The sequence below is a fragment of the Ascidiella aspersa genome, chromosome 9 (genome assembly GCF_963924565.1).
Source record: "Ascidiella aspersa chromosome 9, kaAscAspe10.2, whole genome shotgun sequence".
In the NCBI taxonomy this organism is placed as follows: Eukaryota; Metazoa; Chordata; class Ascidiacea; order Phlebobranchia; family Ascidiidae; genus Ascidiella; species Ascidiella aspersa.
This window is the reverse complement of record NC_139455.1, coordinates 3,276,293-3,296,432: the sequence shown is the minus strand read 5'-3', so window position 1 is coordinate 3,296,432 and position 20,140 is coordinate 3,276,293. Positions and strand designations below refer to the sequence as shown.

Below are 20,140 nucleotides of genomic sequence, written 5' to 3'. Positions count from 1 at the left end.
GGAAACATAGTAGGTAAGATTATCTCCCTGGAAAATTTCATAATTTGCATTATGTTTCCATTATTGTTCCCAGTTTCGTTCCGCGAAAACAAATCAATTTCAAAATCGCAAATTTAATTTCCTTTTTTTCGTTAGATAGAACGTTATTTTGTTTATCTGTTTTGCTTAAACATTATCAAAAATGTAGGTGATGCCTAGAAACTTTATGACGTCATCACCAAAAATTTACATGCCTGTTTAAATATGAAAAGTATTTTATTTTAAGCCTTGCCCATATTTGCAACTGGTTATATGAACTGGAGGGTAGCCAAAAAAATCTTATGCAGACTATAGCAATTGCAAACTGTGTTTAACTTGCGCCAGAAAGACAGATTACCGCAGAAAACTAAACTGTATACGTACAACTGACTGGCGGGACTGGATCACCACCGGTTCCACAGCCTTCTACGTTGTAAGGCCAGTCGCACACACCGATGTCGGGGTTAAACGCGGTTCCAGGCGCACATGGCATCACATACAAGTAGCCGTTTGAACACTGAAAACAACCCAAAACATCGACAACTTAAAAACTGTTCTAAAGGGAAATGTTCCAATCTGTTACATTTACCCTGGCAAATAAAAACTGGCAATTAGGCTAAGTCCTAAATATCAACCTAATGTTTTGCAAAGCAACCGAAGCCACATTGATGGAATGTCAAAGGGTGTTTTAACCTATATATGAGTAAGCAAGCACTGTGTTTTTCCAGTTAATTTACGAAGTGGCTGATTCCAGGTGTTGATATACATATGCCAGGCAGCATTTTGTTCGTGGATATGCATTTTTTTTACGATGCCGTCACAAAATTACGTCGTAGGTTGACGTCACAAATTTACTTCAAAGTGTGACGTCACGAAGTTACATCTAAAACAAGCGTCGTGAAGATCTACTTTATACAATTTTTTTTATTTGTTAGTGGTTTAATTTAAGAGGAAAAAAAATGAGGGTGATACGCTTCAGACTGAAACGCTTTTTTATCAAAACAGGCTTACTAGAAAGCAAAACGACATATACTAGACGCATAATTGAGATTCACAGTGTGTTTTTTTGCATTTAAGTATATAGCAAGAAAAGGCGGAAAAATGTGAAGTGTAAAAAAGTGCAAAAACCTGGTAGAAGTGGTCACAGTCTCCAGGTTTTTCAAACGGTGGACCGCTGATTGGCTTTCCGCTAGAGTCATGGCATAAATCTGCAACAAAATAATGCGAAAATATGTTTTAAAAAGTTGAAGAGTTAACGTCCGTAAATGTTTTATCTTTTATGCTAGACCTACCACTCAAAGCGGCTCTTTTCTGTCTTGAAGCTTGTTCTTCCGAAGCCTGTTTGCAAACACAATTTAGAAAAAAAATGAGTGCTACGTTTATCTGTTCTATGCAATTCTGTTATCCTTACGAAAGAAATGCAAATTTTGTCTTAAAAATATTGAATTTCGTAAACGATTTGCGCATTTTTTGACGTAAAGGGAGAACTTTGTGTTTTTGCTGCGCACAAGTTTAAATAAATAAAACAAATGCAGGGATACGTATTATGCGAAGTTATTGGCCTTACAAAAGAAAAGCAGAATTTTTATCACTTAAAATAATGAGTTTCATAAACAATTTGCGCATTTTTTGACATAAAAGAGAACTGTTCCTAAGGAAAAAAGGATTTGTTATCTGAAGTATATGAAATATAAAACACTAAGCAAAATCAAAGTCTATATTCAATTTAAAGTCTATTGATTTATCTTACCGCCTCAATCTCCATAGGAATGGCCTCTGCAAAAACCAGAAGAGCCAAGCCCAAAAATGTCACCGTTCCACGCAAAAACATTTCGGAAAATATTCGTCGAGTCGTTTTTTTCAAAATTCTTCTTTTGCTGCAAGATTCCTTCTCAAGTTGTAGCTTGAAGTGTGAAGAAAATCTCGTGGGTAACCGTCTTTTATAGACGCCTGAAGTTGTTTTTTTGCTTGGTATCGATCGCAAGAGGAACTTTGACTTGTTTGTCTTGTGCAAGGTGGCGCCATTGTTTGTCTAGTTGCGATGTCGCGGGGAAAATTTCGATTTTTTGCTGATGGGGCGATTTTTAACTTCTGGTAATGATTCTCTGACAAACTGAATGACATCATCGTACCAGCACCCTGAAAATAATTAATTTTCCATAACCGGGGTACAACAAATGAGAGCGTCCGCCCTCGAAATATAAAAATATAAATAATTTGATTCAGGAGTTGTAGATTACTAACAATCAGAAGTAAATTAAATATTGCTGTAAAAACTAAATAGTGTTGTTTAGAAAATATGTAAAGTGTCTAATAACAAATAGACCTAAAAAACTGGAATTAAGTTGAGATATCTCTTCGACGTCACCTCGTAGTTATATAGTATTATAGGAAAATATTTTTTTATTTCACCCGTACTTAAAATTTGTAAAACAATTTTTCTCCACTTTACGAACTTGGCTTTTTTCGACAAGTTCAAGGTTAAGTATCGCTCTAATCGTGTAACAAAATGGTCTTTAAAAAATATTGTTTTTTTTTTTAAATAATTGTTGTTTATCTTACGCGGAAAATAATCAATTTGAATAAAGTCAGTTTCATACGATGTTTGCCTAATTGGGGTGAATCGCTTTTTTTAAGCAGAAGCTGTTTTTGGAGTGAGAAAGGGGCGCAAAAGTTCGATCCTAATTACCACTATATACAAGGGATGTCTGATAACATTGGGTTGGTGCCGCAATCCGATACCCACGGTAGTATCGCTACTATACCGATACTAGGTTGGTTTTGGTGCCGATCCGAAACGAGATTAATTTGGTATTTGGCTGTGATTTGCGCCAAAGCAGCGTTGTGTTTTTTTACCTTGAAAGGAAAATTAAAAAAAAGTGGCATCTAGAAAAAAATGTTTACAATAAAGCAAATTTTTGCTTTGTACAAAAACATATTTTTTCTTAATGCCCTGAAAAAAATTACCTTTAAGCATTGCATTTTATCTGTTTTGCTTTTTGGATCATAAAAAGGACGTCATTTGGTATTGGTGTCGGAAAAAAATACCAAGTATTTGCTAACTGGCACTTTCCACTACCCCTAATACTACACACAAAAAAGGAAGAATATTAACCTTTTAACATGGGCTGTTTAATATTTCAGGCCATTCGTCGAGCCGGCATCTGTATCTTTATTGTAAAAGATTGCTGACAAAATGGCCTGAACTAATAAAAAATGAGAAAGTTACGGTCACTTATTTTAATATAACCCACATCTCCTTATAGCTTTTTCACTTTTATTTCTTCCATAAGATTAACTGAAATAAAGTGTACCTCAGCGACCAAAAAATGATATACAATGTGGGTTTTGTATGTTTCAATGGTGGGTATACTGCTTGTACTTTGGGGTCTTATTTCAGAGTCGCTGGCCATACATGTTTGTCACCTTCCTTGCTCAAACTTTCCATCATGTGATATCGAGAGGGGTGTGTCTGTTATTTTCCGCTGCCCGAGTAACACCCGCCTGGTCCCGCGGACGAAACGGCACGAAAAACCTAAAACACACAACGCAAAACACAAGGGGTCTTTGTTGAGCGCATTTGAATTTACGGTGGGGCCTGAATATCATGGACCGGAGCACGTAAGCGATATTCCAAAGGTCGCCGTCAGGGGAGCAACAACTTGCCCTTGAAAACCCCTTTTAAGCTGTCTTTTTGCTAGATCAATGGTTCTTAACATTTGGTAACCTGTCGAACCCCCATGTTATTCTGCAAGCGTTCGTACCCCCGAATTTTCGCTCGTCAGTGTTCGTTTCTTCCTCCTAGCAGCTGAAACCGGGCATAATCAAATATTGCATTTATATAGGTTAAATTGGCCCAACTTTCAATTTATAACGTTATACTATAGCTTGGTTGGCACGAATTTAGCTTTAGAAGTGGTTATTTTTGCCTAAGAGATTATTTTTTGCCTAAGATATTATTTTTTGCCCAAAATAATACTTTTTGGTTCCTATAAAGCGATTATTAAAGCAATACATTAAACCCTATTAACCCTACCAGTTTTTTCATTTTTTTAGTTTAAACACTAAAATTTCAATTAGGCATTTATAGACCCCTTAAAACTAGTCCAGCAACCCTAAATGTGTCCGAGAATCCCAGTTTAAAAACGCCTGTTATACATTAGGACTTCCACCACGAAAATCGAACGAGATGTATTCTATGTAAAACTTCGGTCATATCGCAATTCCATGTAAAACTACGCTCATATCGCAATTCAATGGCATGACCTAACCATCGCCCTTGCCCCATCACGACGCTTGGTTGAGAATTGACCTTCTACATTATATTTGACCTTGAAAATTGAACGTGATGTTTCGATGTAAAAATGGCGCCTTGTCGCACCTCCATGGCCTACGAAAAAGCAAAGGTCAATCATGTTTCGTCGGATAAAGTGGAAATGTACTTGAATAATTGCGCAAAACTCCTTGAGCGCGAGTTACGTGTTGGCAGGCCGTCTAATGGCGAAATATGCTGCATGCAAATGAGGTAGGGGCTAATTAGCTGATGACTAAGGGTCAATCAATATCGCACGGTTTGGGTTGTTGAAATTCGGAGTCCTAACATCGGCACAAAGGTCGCAAACGTCGTTTTAAAATCAAAAGTTTTTGTCATGGAGTGATCACGCAGTCCCTGAGCCGCGTGCTTTAGTCACATGTTCATAATTATTTATTGTATCGCAATTTAAATTACGCGACTAATCGCTTATTGATGCTCATGCACCTAACTTTAGGTTTTTTGGGCAACTTTTGGGAAAACAAAGGTTAAAAACACAACAGTTTTACCTTTTTATCCTTTAAGCGAATTCTCGTTTAAAAAACGCCGTTAAAACTATTAACCAGATTTCACTTATGAACGATGCTAACAGTATTTTTAAATTGCGATTCTTCGCAATAGCTGCGGGCAAAACGTTCTTACCGAATAATGGTCAATTGACTCTTTACCAAAGAATAACAGAATCAATGGCCCATTTCAGATTTGCTAAATTTAACTTTGTCTCAAAGTCATTCAATAAAATGGACATAATTTCAGGCGTAAATCAATGTAACGTATATTATTTCACTTTCGCATGAATCTTAAATAATATATTTCAAACATGTTTCGTTTTATTTTTGCGACTGTTTTATAGCTGTTTCACCTTGCACGAAATTTGCATTTATTTTAGAAACGTTGGTAATTTAAAAAAAAAAACTTGCTGCAGGATTTCGATTTTGTGCAATAAAAGTCCCCGTAACCTAACCTACATATTAGAAAGTTGTGTAGTATATAGATATGAAACGTGATACAATATTTTTCTATATTATGTGTTGACCGCAATTGTATGTTATGTGTTGTTTGCTTATATACTTCAAACTAAAAAAATATGTTGGTCGGTAAAAATGTTACCTAGCAGCAAAACTGAATTATTTTAAACCTCGAGTGTCGAGAAAGATTCATAAAAATCAAGAAAAGGAATCAGTTGTCATTCCCTCATACAATCGCACAGTGACCTTTACACCAGTATTTTTCCGTAATAAGATTCTGACATCATCCGTAGGCCGTCGTAAAAATCGTTGTCAGTCAATAACTTCACCTGACACTAAATAAACTAGCCGTGTTTTTTCAATTTTCGACCTTCCTGTATATTAATTGAGCTGTCATAAAACAATTTATTGCCCTTTGACACGTTGTGCCAAAATATCAAGGTCATTCCCACATTAGGAAAGTCGATCAATAATACTTTTACCCTGATACTCAAAGGGCGACGATTGTCGTCAATTATCCTGGTTCGATGCAAAATGTAGTTGCCCTTTAAGGCTCAAAGTGCATCTGATGACCGAATTAGTAATTTTCGTCGAAAATTACAACCAGCAATTTTTGCTTCAAATTGAAGTTCAAATGAACATGTTGTTGTGAATTAAGAAGTTCTATCGTCAAAATAAAATTGAACAACATTCCTAAGTAAGCAATCGCACTTAAAGTATTTCAATTAAAGGTTCAAATAAACAATTTCTCTTCAATGAAATACTTTCCGAGTTTTCGAAATGTGTTTGCCCTTGGCCACCTTTGAATGTTTTTTCCCGAGGACTTTTGATGATGAGGTAATGCACTCGAATGGTAGCGCGAAACTCTTGAGCAAAAGTTAAGTGTTTGCTGGTCGTCTAATGGCTTAATACGCTGCATGCAAATAAGGTAGGAGCTAATAAGCTGATAACTCTGGGTTAATAAACATTGCGCGATTTGTGTTGTTAAAATTGGAGCCCTACATCCATACAAAGGTCGAAAACGTTTTAAAATCAAAGGTTTTATTTGTTCTTTTTATATAAAGATTTCTCGCCTCCGCAATACGCGGTTCAAAATATTAACAAGAATTCTCTTATACACGATGGTAGCGGTATGTTTTAATTGCGACTCTTTGTTCGAGCTGCGCTTAAACCGCCCACCGATAAATAGTGCGCAATTGATTGCCCTCTACTAACTCAACAGGTTCAATTGCCAAGCGTATGACTTCACATTTGCTAAATTTAACTTAGTCACAAAAGTTAACCAATAAAGTTATTATCATTTCAGGCCTAAAAAGTTCCATAAACTTAAGGTAATGTAATGTGAAACCCGTTTTTTATTACTTTTTCGACTGCCTTAAAGTTGTATTACCTTAATTAAAATTTGCAATTATAGCAGAATCGTTGCCACTTAAAAAATACCTTTTCCACGGGGTTTATTTTTTTCAGCCTAAAAATCCCGGTAACCTAACCTTCGTGTTCGAAAGTTGTGAAGTAATGAAACACAAACGTGATACAATATTTTTCGGAAGACCGAAATTTTTATATTATGTGTTGTTTGTTTATACTTTAAATAAAAAAAAAATTATGTTGATCGACCAAAATGTTACCTAGCAGCAAAACTTAATAATTTTGGAGCTAAGTACTTGGAAACAAACCCCTATTACAATCGCACAGTAACCTTTTGCCCTTATCAAGAGTTTGTTTTTCGTAATAAGATTATTACATCATCCGTAGGCCGTCGTAAAGGCCTTTGTTAGTCGCAATAACTTCAAGTGACACTGAACAAACTAGCGGAGATTTTCAATTTGCGACCTTCGTGTCTATTAATAGCGCTGCCGTAAATTGTTAACGAAGTTGAAGCCACAATTTAGTGCCCTTTAACACGTTGTGCCAAAATATCAAGGTCATTCCCACATTAGGAAAATTGATCAATCTCAAAGGACGATTTTCGTCAATTATCCTGCTTCGATGCAAAATGTAGTTTCCCTTTAAAGCTCAAAGTCCAATTGTTGCTGTAAATCGACAACTTTAAGCGACATTTTCTTTATTTCACTTCACAAAAAAACAAAGACACTATACCGAATTAATAATTCTGTTGAACAATATTTTCCCTCTAATCTTCAAGAGCAACGTTTGACGTAAATAATCGAGCTCATAGTTAAAAATATAATTGTTGCTCATCAATCATCCTGCTAAGAGTTTGGAAAAATTACAATCAACAATATTTGCTACTTTGTTGCCGATTATCACAGTTTGCAAAAATCGAACGGGAGGCAATCGCAGTTTCAATTAAAGCCCCCCCCCCCCCTCCAAAAAAAAAATATATATATATTTGTCTTGAATAAGTTGCTATCCCAAGTTTTCAAACTGTATTTTCCGCATACCACTCTCGTATTTAACATGTTCGATGGTAATTGAAATCACCACTAACCCTGCTTTGCACATATTTGTAATTTATTTGAAATTTAGCAATTTGGATTGAGGATATTATTCCTTCAAAACTCTAATAGAACTAATTATTTATAAGTTAACGAGATCAATTCAAAATGTTTTTTGCTGTTTCAAATGTTTGCAAAAAAAAAGATTATTCCTAACTTAGCCATTGCGATTAATGTATTATCCGTTAAAGGCATTCTACTTTTAAAGGCACTCTACAATCAACGAGTTCAAATGAAAATTAATTCCTCTGTGGGACACATTCCGAAAATCAGGATTAATTTTCAAAACTTTTCAAATTAAAATAATTTCCGGGCCAGCGATTGTTATCATATGCCAAGTCTCAAAAATCAAGAACAGATCAAGTCGGTCATATACGATCGTCAATATTTTTTTTCTTTTTCCACCAAATCCTTTAGCAAAAGTTTATTTAAAACATTATATTTTTCAGGGTTGGCCTTAAGCACTCGCCCGCTCGCCAATGCGAGTGCAAATCGCTCCTGGCGAGTGCTGAATGACAACCACTCGCCCGACTGGCGAGTGGCTTCGGCTAAAAAATTAATTAGTTGCTATAGTGTAGGACAACTTGTGTTAAGCACCACTACTAAGCGAAATATTACTTAGCGCCAGTTATTTCCTTAATCACTAAGACGCAAATACATTCAACACTACACAAATAATAAAGTTAATCGAAGTCACGTTTGAAGCTCGTAATAAAGACGCTTTGTCCCGTTTTCAAAAAGTCGTTTACCGGCAAACAATCAAAGACGCCATGTTGTGTCGCCTACTTGTGTAACTACAGCTGATAATTAGCAATTAGTCTACGTAAGTATGTGTTGCGATCTTTTAATTTAATAGCGGTCAACCAAGCCAAAGCTTAAAAAATAACATTTTTTTATGAGATAAAATATTTTTTATTGGAATTACGTTAAGATACAACCGAACCATTGCGGAGACCCTTAAAAAATTGAAACGACCCACTATAGGGCGTCGCGCAGCACAGAACCTCTGGTGCATGTGGTTTTTAACTTTTCTTTCTTTTTTTTTTTTCGAATGAATGGTTTAGATGTAAATTTGACAATTTTGTCAGTGTTTTCTGTTCAACCAGTAACTATAGTGTTAGGCAAAATGTTGCGTTTTGTTTGTGGCGCGAAGCAACCTACGGTGAAACGTCCTTCAAGCAAATAAATGTCACAATATGAAAAAACGAGAGCGCGCACGGGAGCATTTTTAGAAAAATGGCGTTATTTTTTCACTAAAGATTGCGAATATTTCGCTAAAAAACATTGTTTTAAGCGTAAACTGCTTTATGGGTCATTAATGTATTTATCCATGCATGGAAATAAACGACCAGACTTTTATAAAAACTAATGTTTACGTATAGAAACCATAAGTCAGGTTAACGATAACCCAAGAAATAACCGCATATTTTTGGCGAGTGGTATTTCGTCCGGGCGAGTGCTGATTGATTACCGCTCGCCCAACTGGCGAGTGTAAATTTTTGCTTAGGAACAACCCTGTTTTTACTTTGAGCTTACGGCAGATCTCGTAAATTACAATATAATCACCCCAGTTCGAGACAGAATGTAAATGTCGTTGATCACGTTTTGCAAAAATCAAAGTTCATTTCAAAGTAGCAATTCCAATCAACAACATTTTCCCTGTAGCTCAAAGGGCAACACACAAAAAAAGTCTTAAATTTAAACTACCCGTTAAATGCGCTTAATATGGCGTGACAATGTTTACCGTAGGCCTATTCAAATGGAGGAAGACGAAATTTTATGCCTACACTTATGAGCTGGCGGGTTAACGGCCTTAACAGATGTTTGTTCAAAGTTCGACTTACACTTACACAAAGTGGCGCTACAAAAAGGTCAAATAAATTACAATTTTAACGGAAACCATGCTATTTTGTACCAAGCGGACCTTATTGGGCTTGATTGTTATATTAGTAGAAATAAACAATAAAGCATTGACTTAACTAGCTATTCACGGCTTGGACTTTATATATTTTAAGTTAAAGTTAACAACACTAAATAAGAGACTGCTGTTTTCTGAAGCCAATGACGATTCTAGCGTAGGTATACATACATACTTATATATATGAAGATATTACATCACTAAACTAAACTTTGGATAGAGAGAAATTTAACCACAAATCACTAGGTACTTACGTGGCAATACAAAAAAAATAAAATACTTGTTGAATTTTAAAAATTATATAGCAGTGATTTTTAACCGGTGTTCCGCAGTACACTAGTGTTCCCTGAACAATTGTCGGATGTTCCCGAGAAATTTATTAGTTTTAGAAATTTTGCATGAACACCGGAAATAATGGCATTTTCAACTGAAATACATCGCTGGTTTTACTAACCAAGTTGTGAGATTGAAGTGTAAAAACACATTTAATTAAATCACGACTAGTCCTTTGCAAGTTGGCTTGTTTGGCAACTTAAACTATAGTGCGACAATTCTCCTCTCGTCATATATAGTTATGTTTTCAATCTTAGCACGGTTAAAAATCACCATGGGAAACACGCCTTTTCAATGACATTTGTATAGCTGCTTTATAAAAACGCAAATCTTTAGGAATAGGCTTAATGTGTTTTTTTTACTTCACGCGGTATACACGTTGTTTTATTTTGGATACACGTTTTTGGTTGTAATTCGCAACATTCTACACCTTTAAATGTTACGTTATGCTATGACTTAAATGTGCGGTTCCTATAATTTAACAAAAAAGTCGCGGTCAATTGGTGTTAATTAAATTGCCTAATTTTTAAGTCTCATTTAATTACACATACACTTAAACATTTATGCTACATTTACGAAAATGAAAATACAGGAAGTTCAGCTCTAAACGTAAAAACAAGAGCATATAGGATGAGATCTACATAGTTTGCAATCATTAAAATGTATTTATCGCTAAAATTGTTTCACGGAGCGACTGATTTATTGAAGTAGTAAACAACTTAAAAGCACATACAATCAGGAAAATGGAAAATAATTTATGATATTACTATAAAAGTGCTGTTTTGGTGGAACTGCGATTAAAGGTACTGTTTCGGGCAAATTAGGCGCGTTTGTAGAAAGTAAAACATTCTCTATCGATTGTATGGTTACATATAGGTTAAAAATCAACTCCAAGAATTTGAAGCACAAATAAAGCTTGCATACAGTAATTTCACTTAAAGTTAATCAATGGTACACGTTTTGCAAATCAAGACTACAGTTTGACATTTTCGAAGAAGACATCATGATGTTTCTCTTGCGTAATAGAATTGGCGTAGATTGCTGTTTCTGCGAGAGATAAAATGAGGTATTAGCGTACTTTATGTTGGGCTTTCACACATTACATTTTCTGTACATGTAAAGTAAACTTGTAATTTCCATTTTATTTTAAAGATGGAATTCAGTAGCAAAAAGGTATTTTTTATATTGAGGCTGGTATGTTTGAAAGTAAATTTTTCGCCAGTGTAACGATTCCTAAATTTGTCTTTAAAACAAGTATTTTGGGTCATATTGATTTATAGATTATGCCGTATAAATTGTTAAATTTTGTTTTGAGTAATAGGTCCAATTTGACTTAAGTCCAAGTCAAGTTGATTGTCCAAAAGACTTAAGTTTAGTCAAGTCATTTAAAAATAGTGACTTAAGTAGACTTAGGTCGAGTCAACTTAACTCATTACAACACTGGTAAACTTAATAACTGCAGTAACTTACATTTGAAGTACCGGTATGCAGAAAAGCGAGGCCCTAACAACCCGGAACTTTTAATGGCCAGTCGCACACTTTGATCGATGGATTGAATACAAGGCCAGGCGGACAACTGTGGGTGTAGAGAATTCCTAGAAGGAAGAAAAACACCAAAAAAATGTTGTTATTTCCTGCTTTTAAGGTGTTTAACTTTGAATCTTACAATAGGCCAGTGCTTGACTTTTTTCGCGACGACCGAAATACTAGAAGCTTAACAGCAAAGATTTTCTTCATCGAACTGTTTGTTAAGAAAATTGAGCAACCCACAAATAATCGAATAGCATAAAGAATATCGAATTTATATTGTATTAGTCATTTCATTACTTACGCAGTTTTGTTTTTTAAATTTGAAGAAATCTTGCTGATAACCAATACCAATAAATTAATCCAGTAGGCGAGTCAATCAAATTAAACGTCAACCAAACAATGGTCGTGGTATATGGGTTGAGAAGCACGGACTTAGGTGGACCAGAACAAACCGATAAAGAAAAACTTTGAATCCTTACCGGCACCACACTGGTAAAACTCGTGGCACGATCCTGGTTTTTCGAACGGGATTGTACTTAAGGGTTCTCCGTTGCCGCCCTTGCACATAGAAGAATCTAAAAATAAAACGCTTTGGTAATTTAAAGTACACATCCTTATCACTAGAGATATCGTATAATGTCGAAACGGAGCCGATACTAGATGCCAAGTGTTAGTATCGGTACTCGTCCGATAATAGGGTGGTATCGGTGTCTATCCAAAACAAACTTAATATGGGTATTTTAGCGATGATTTGTCACCCGATGCAGTAATTTCTATCGCAAAAGTATTCTTTTAACAAAAATAGTTTGGGAAATTAGCAACGTTTGTCCTAAGAAACGTCGTGACCCGCTATAAAACAAATAAGGCGAAGAAAATATCCTGTTCTTAGTCGAAAATGGCCAACTGAGATCCTGAAATCGTGTAAGCCCACTGGGTCCGCCCCTGAAGGTAGTTACCACGAACGGCAAACAAGATATATATGTATATATATATATAAATCTTCTGGGGATATTAAAGAAAAATATCAAAACAGTTAAAATGAACGCACATAGACAGCAAAGTTGACTACAAACTCAGTTAAAATATTGGTATTTACTCAAGCAACATTGGTATTAAAGGTAAAGAATCGGCATAATCATTTGCATTTTTTTATACCGGGCTAAGTTACTGGAATGCGTGTCTTATTGCCAGATACACATACTGCATAGGTTTGCGTTTGTATTTCGTTAATTAGCAGCAACCTACTAACATACCTGATGGAGGGTGTGACGTACCACCGCTACATCCTGGTACGTTGTAATGCCAGTCGCAAACTTTGATTGCTGGGTTAAAGGCGGTTCCAGGTGCACATGGCATTGTGTGCAGGTAGCCGTTGGAACACTGTAAACAAAAAGTGTGGTTTTAGCTTACCAAGATGTTTAATTTATGCGCAGTCCTATACGTTTGGAAGTAGTCGGAACCTATGGCATATGTGTTTTAGTATGTAGTTTAATGTGTACTTTAATTCAATTGCGTTTTCGACTAATTTTTCAATTTCAAAAGAAAAAGTTTAACTATATTAGAGATGTAACGCCTCTTTTTTTGGTCTATGCTAGCAACCCCCAAATTTGGCAAAATCTGCGATAATAATGCTTGGATATTGCGAATGGCATACGATTGGGATTTTTGTGTGTGAAATATTAAACCACTGGCCTGTCAATCAACGATACGACACGTAGTACAGAATTTGAGTTTTATTTGTTGAGGTAGCGTTATGTCATATTGTTTAATACTTTTATGAATTTTTATTACTATATAGATAGAAGGACAAATTCATTCAAATAAAGATACGGGTGGCGTTCACAAGATTTAAATATATTTGTGGTGTAACATCTAAATTTTAAACAAATCAATTTCGGGAAAATATTGTACTTGGTTTAATCTACATCATATACATAAAAGCTATAGAAGGTATTGAAGGTCATATACGATTATACGTGTGCTGCTATATCAATCAGTAAAAATTTCAAGAAATAATTTCAGCAGGTTACCTGGTAGAAATGTTCGCAGTCTCCTGGCTTTTCAAACGGGCCTGTGCTAATCGGTTTTAAATCTTTGTCGAAGCACAAACCTTAAAAATGTAAGGTAAGGCGAGTTAAAAACAGGTTTTTAGGTAAGCTTGTTATGCTTTTTAACAACAGAATTGTGCCCTCCAACAGAACACATTATATGAACAACATACAAAAAAATTTTCAACATATAATTTTTTTTTAGAACACATTTTATCGACAACTATACGAAAAGCTATTTTCGCACATTGAGGTCGTATATTTAAAAGAATAGTGCACAATTAGTAGCCAACTTTTTATTAAAATTGCGATTTCGTGGAAAATAAACGCATGAGGAAAAAAGAAATGAATTTTATACGTACAGCTAACTGGAGGAACGGGAGGTTTTGTTCCTCCACAGCCTGGTACGTTGTAGGGAAAGTCGCAAACTCCGATCGCTGGGTTAAACGCGGTTCCAGGGGCACATGGCATCGTGTGCACATGGCCGTTGGAACACTGTATTGATATATGCGTTTTTTACTCCTTCTAACATGTTAGCGAATATATGTAGCTATTGTATTATAGTTAGAATTGTTCAACGAAATATTCTTGCATATTTACTGAGGTTAAGCTATAATGAATGTGGAATATTGTGACAGAGAAACATTAGACGCGTAGTGTAGGAGAAAACATTGCAGTGATGTTACTTTTTCGGTATTTCATAAAGTGGTGATTAAACTTTATCCACTTACATTGTTAAATATTTATTGTTAGAAATTTTTTCTTAAGTTACACCGCTTTAACATTTGCTATAACGATTTTTTAACAAAATGCAGAACAAAGGTAACACACTTCGATAGTTTAAGTTTACCTGATAAAAGTGATCGCAGTCCCCGGGTTTCTCAAAAGGATGACCACTAATAGGATTGCCGTCGCTATCCACGCAATTAGCTGTCATTAAATTAAAAAATGAATTTAAGTTGATAAAATCCTGTTATTTATGTTAAGGTTAGCTCATCCACATATGCTATATTAAGATGACAAATTTCAACAAGGTTTGGGCTATAATTTAGTTAAAATCTCGAAAAAAAACTGATTTTTGCTTTACTCTGGTTCTTTATGAGATTTACTGCACATATTTTAATCTAAATGTCAAAGACGACTGACCAAAAGAAACAACAAAAAAGCTTATGTGGTATGACTGACAATATTCTCAATCACTTTAACGAAGTGTAACCCAAACGGGTGTTGCTTACTTTGTGTGAGATGTATTGCAACAGACAAACCAACTTGTATACTTACGATCAACTGGTGTTGTTGGTGGTGCAGCGGTTCCGCCACAGCCTGGTACGTTGTAAGGCCAATCGCAGACTCCAATGGCTGGGTTAAAGGCGGTTCCAGGTGCACATGGCATTGTGTGCAGGTAGCCGTTTGAACACTGCATTTAAATTATTTTGTTTCGTAGTAGTTGTCACATGTTAGCTATTAACACGTCCTAAATATGAACAGTTTTATTGGTGTTAGAATATTTGTCAAAAAACAAGAATGAGTCATTTACGTGTTTTCAACCTAAAAAAAAAATAAAATTAAGATGAATGAAAATAATACCCAATCAATGATTCCTTACGTTGAATGTTTGATATATTTCTGCTTCTATTTGTTATAAATTAATTAGGCGACAGTCATTTACGTTGTTGCTTACTGATGTTTCCACAATGTTTTTTAATGTTTTACCTACCTACAATTTTCTAATACAATTGCTTGCCATAAAAAAAGCATCCAACTCCACATAGTTTTACCTGGTAGAAATGATCACAGTCTCCGGGTTTCTCGAAAGGATGCCCACTGACAGGATTTCCAGCGCTATCCACACACTTAGCTGTCATAAAAAATACTTAACTTGAAAAAATCCTGATAATTTTATTACGATAAGGACTTATGCTATGTTAAAATAAAGAGTTTCAACGTGGTATGGCTAAAATTTGGTTAAAATTTATATCGAAAAAATGATGTTGCGTTTTGCTATATTCTGTTGTTTTTTGTAAGATCTACTTCACATATTTCAATCTAAATTACCAGAATACTAGCAAAAAGAACTCTCCAAAATAACCGCAAAAATTAAGTGGTTATATGGTTGACAATGTTGCTTGTGAAAACACAACTGTAAAGAAATGTGAAAGTGGTTTGGCTGACTTTGTACGAGATATTAAAAAGCATAAACAAAACAACTTGTCTGTACTTACGATCAAATGGTTTGATGGTAGTTGTTGGTGCTGGTGCCACAGTTGTGGTTGGTGCCACGGTTCCACCACAGCCTGGTACGTTGCGGGGCCAATCGCAAACTCCAATCGCTGGGTTAAACACGGTTCCAGGGGCACATGGCATTGTGTGTACGTGGCCGTTAGAACACTACATTGATATATTCGTGTTATTTTACTCCTTGGTACATGTTAGCGAATATATGTAGTTATTCTATTATAGTTAGAACTGTTCAAAATGAATAGTCGCGCATATTTACTGCAGTTGTTTTCATCGGGAAATAATAAAAGGGAATATTGTGGCAGAGTAACATTAGGCGCGTAGTATATGACAAAACATTGCTGTAATGTTACTTTTTTCGTACTTCATAACTTTATCCAATTCATTGTTAAATACTTATTGATAGAGAATTTTCTTAAGTTACACCACTTTAACATTACCTTTAACGATTTTACAACAAAATGCAGATAGTTTAAGCTTACCTGGTAAAAGTGATCGCAGTCTCCAGGTTTCTCGAAAGGATGTCCACTGGTAGGATTGCCATCGCTATCCACACACTTAGCTGTTGCAAAATTAAAAAAAGGTTAAATTGATAAAATCTTGTTATTTATATTAGGGTTTGCACATCCACATATAATTTATTAAGATGAAAAATTTTTAACAAGGTTTTGATAATTTGGTTGAAATCTGTTTTAAAAAGCTGATTTTTTCTGTAGTCTTTTTCTCTATGAGATCCACTGCACATGGATATTTTAATCTAAATTCAAAGAGAAGTGACCATAAGAAACAACTAAGTTTAAGTCGTATGACTGACAATATTATCTGTTAAATTTTAACGTAGTGTAACCCAAACGGGTGTTGCTTACTTTGTGTGAGATGTAATAGAACATAAACAAACCAACTTGTATACTTACGATCAACTGGTGTTGTTGGTGGTGCAGCGGTTCCGCCACAGCCTGGTACGTTGTAGGGATGGTCGCAAACTCCAATGGCTGGGTTAAAGGCGGTTCCAGGGGCACATGGCATCGTGTGCAGGTAGCCGTTTGAACACTGTAAAAATATTAATCATCTTAGTTTTTATCAGGGCTGCGGAGTCGATTAAAATTAATCCTAGTCCGACTCCCGAGTCCCGAGTCCGACTCCGGCCAAATGTACGATTTCATCTAGCCCCGAATCAGGCTTAGACTCTACAGCATTTATTTTACAAATTGACGTAACGCAATTAAGGTCGATTTTCAGCAATCCCCTCACAGGGGTGTCATATATTTAATCCACCCACAATACGTTGTTTGAAAATATCAACCATTTGTTACTTTACTTTCACGATTTAAAGCTGGCGTCAATATCAGTTTTTAAATTTGGAATTGTGCATGCGCACGTCGGACTCGGGACTCTGGTAGTTTTACATGTGGTCTTAATCGAGTCCCGAGTCCGACTCCAGCAAAACAAACCGACTCTGTAGCCTTGTTTACATCATGGCAGTCAATAAAAATATTTGTCAAATGTGGCGCTTTTAAAACTATTAAAAACTATAGGTGAAACAATAATCGCACATTTTTTTTCTCATGTGAAAGATTTAAAAATCATCCATAATTTTAAATCATTTTAGTTTAGATAATCTTTAAAAACCGTGCAGCGATTACTGTTTTATAAACTCGATATAGGTGATATCTCAAAACAAAAATTAGCATTCTTCCCATTATAATTTACTGCCTGTCACAAGAAATATAGAGGCCACATTAAATTAAATTAAAATTTATACCTGATAAAAGTGATCGCAGTCTCCGGGTTTTTCAAAGGGATGCCCACTGACCGGTTGGCCATCGCTATCCATGCACTCAGCTGGCATTCGAATAATTAATTAAATTGACTTTATACTGTAAGTCGTAATTTTAGAACCTATAATTTATTTATATTGTGTTTTATCACTTTATTTTCACGTGAATTATAACACTAATGATGGCATAAGCTAGGTATAGCCGAAACGTTTGTATTTTATAGAATATTATGCCTCTTTTATTTTTAATAAAATTGCGAATTTATAAGATAATCTACTTCAACTTTTTTACACACCTTTAGCAGCTGTAGTGTGTATACAAATAAACCACACGTACCATCAAATACTGGTGCAGTTGGTGGTACAGTTGGTGCAACGGTTCCGCCACAGCCTGGTACGTTGTAGGGATGGTCGCAAACTCCAATCGCTGGGTTAAACACGGTTCCTGGCGCACATGGCATCGTGTACAGGTAGCCGTTTGAACACTGCGTTAAAATATTTTTTATAGTTTTCACATTGTTAGCTGCGAGTTTTTCACTTCGCAGTGGTATGCTTGACAGGGTACATTTTAAAAGCCAATTGGAAAAATTGTCGTATTATTTTGATAGGCGTACATGGCATGGTGCAACTATCCATTCGAACACCCGTAAGAAAATTTCATTATAGGAAACAAAACACGAGTTATTTTGACATGACATTTTTGCATAACTATTCGTCTGCATCCTTATACAGTTCATAATTTTGACATAAAAAAGCCCTGCTCTAGAGTCTAAAGAGCATGTCACCTGGTAGAAATTGTCGCAGTCTCCGGGTTTTTCAAAGGGATCACCACTGACTGGATGACCACTGGATGAGTGGCATCGATCTAAAAATAAAAAAGGGTGTCAAAAAAGTCAAACTGCGATCTATGTTGTTCTTTACAATCACTATATGGTCCTTATGATATGGTTGTTCATCTTATTTGGGCCAGTAAACCTTTAAGGCACTTATGAAACCACTGTAGGCCTATTTCTTCAAGTAAGACACTTAAAAAATATTTGTAATAATTAAACTGTGTATAGTTTTTACGGATAACCATTGTAGTGCGTACAGAAACATCAATTGATTATTTGTAGGGATGTTGGTGCTTCATATTTCATTCCGATAACCGATAACCGATAGTTTGGACGAAAAGTATCGGGGTCCGATCTGATACCAAAATTCCATTATTCCATGGCGTTAAAAATCCAAAACTTGTTAAATTTAAACGTTTAAACACCGTATTTCCTATGTAATACGGCCATAATTTGCTCTTGTTTAAAAGTTTAATAAATTAATTTTTTTTTTAATTTTCAAGGTAGAATAACTTTGGTTAATCCCAAATCACGGTTTAAGTTGCTTAAGTATTAATTTGGTATCAGATCGGCACCGATACCACCCTAATATCGGACGAGTTCCGATACCACCCTAGTATCGGACGAGTTCCGATACCACCCTAATATCGGACGAGTACCGATACCATCCTAGTATCGGACGAGTTCCGATACCACCCTAGTATCGGACGAGTTCCGATACCACCCTAATATCGGACGAGTTCCGATACCACCCTAGTATCGGACGAGTTCCGATACCACCCTAGTATCGGACGAGTTCCGATACCACCCTAATATCGGACGAGTACCGATACCATCCTAGTATCGGACGAGTTCCGATACCACCCTAGTATCGGACGAGTTCCGATACCACCCTAGTATCGGACGAGTTCCGATACCACCCTAGTATCGGACGAGTTCCGATACCACCCTAGTATCGGACGAGTTCCGATACCACCCTAGTATCGGACGAGTTCCGATACCACCCTAGTATCGGACGAGTATCGATACCACCCTAGTATCGGACGAGTATCGATACCACCCTAGTATCGGACGAGTTCCGATACCACCCTAGTATCGGACGAGTTCCGATACCACCCTAGTATCGGACGAGTTCCGATACCACCCTAGTATCGGACGAGTTCCGATACCACCCTAGTATCGGACGAGTTCCGATACCACCCTAGTATCGGACGAGTTCCGATACCACCCTAGTATCGGACGAGTTCCGATACCACCCTAGTATCGGACGAGTTCCGATACCACCCTAGTATCGGACGAGTTCCGATACCACCCTAGTATCGGACGAGTTCCGATACCACCCTAGTATCGGACGAGTTCCGATACTACCACTTGGCATCGGGTATCGGCTTCGATCCGATATTTTCGGACACCCCTGTTACTTACGAGCAGTAAAGCAGTAAGTTTCAGCTGTAAAGCATTTTCGCTTGCATTCTCGATTGTTTTAAGGCGCCTTTCAAGGAACCCTTTTGTTAATACACAAGATTATATACTTACCATCCAGGGAAACGGACCGACGTTCTCTGCCAGCAGAATCGTACACCTCACCGGCCTGTTTTAAAACACAATTAAACATCATACGCTTTAACTTTCGATTTATACAACTTGAGTCTCTTTAATTAAAAATAATAATTTCACTTGCTTCCACAGAATAACTTGGCGCATAA

The 20,140-nt window shown here is 36.2% G+C and overlaps 1 protein-coding gene across 1 annotated transcript in view; it reads right to left on the bottom strand.

The window, feature by feature from the left end:
* The window catches only part of LOC146131916 (uncharacterized), a 74,298-nt gene that overhangs the window by 4,201 nt on the left and 49,957 nt on the right, over positions 1 to 20,140 (bottom strand). Inside the window, exons 45-59 of the mRNA XM_083397133.1 lie at positions 18,387 to 18,466; positions 17,939 to 18,086; positions 17,587 to 17,666; positions 16,727 to 16,874; positions 16,307 to 16,386; positions 15,809 to 15,974; positions 15,365 to 15,444; positions 14,868 to 15,003; positions 14,437 to 14,516; positions 13,949 to 14,081; positions 13,569 to 13,648; positions 12,792 to 12,918; positions 12,018 to 12,113; positions 1,147 to 1,226; positions 403 to 535 (exon numbers count right to left, since the gene is read on the bottom strand). Of these exons, the coding sequence (XP_083253259.1) occupies positions 403 to 535; positions 1,147 to 1,226; positions 12,018 to 12,113; positions 12,792 to 12,918; positions 13,569 to 13,648; positions 13,949 to 14,081; positions 14,437 to 14,516; positions 14,868 to 15,003; positions 15,365 to 15,444; positions 15,809 to 15,974; positions 16,307 to 16,386; positions 16,727 to 16,874; positions 17,587 to 17,666; positions 17,939 to 18,086; positions 18,387 to 18,466 (1,647 nt within the window). The remainder of the gene's footprint in view (positions 1 to 402; positions 536 to 1,146; positions 1,227 to 12,017; positions 12,114 to 12,791; positions 12,919 to 13,568; positions 13,649 to 13,948; positions 14,082 to 14,436; positions 14,517 to 14,867; positions 15,004 to 15,364; positions 15,445 to 15,808; positions 15,975 to 16,306; positions 16,387 to 16,726; positions 16,875 to 17,586; positions 17,667 to 17,938; positions 18,087 to 18,386; positions 18,467 to 20,140) is intronic.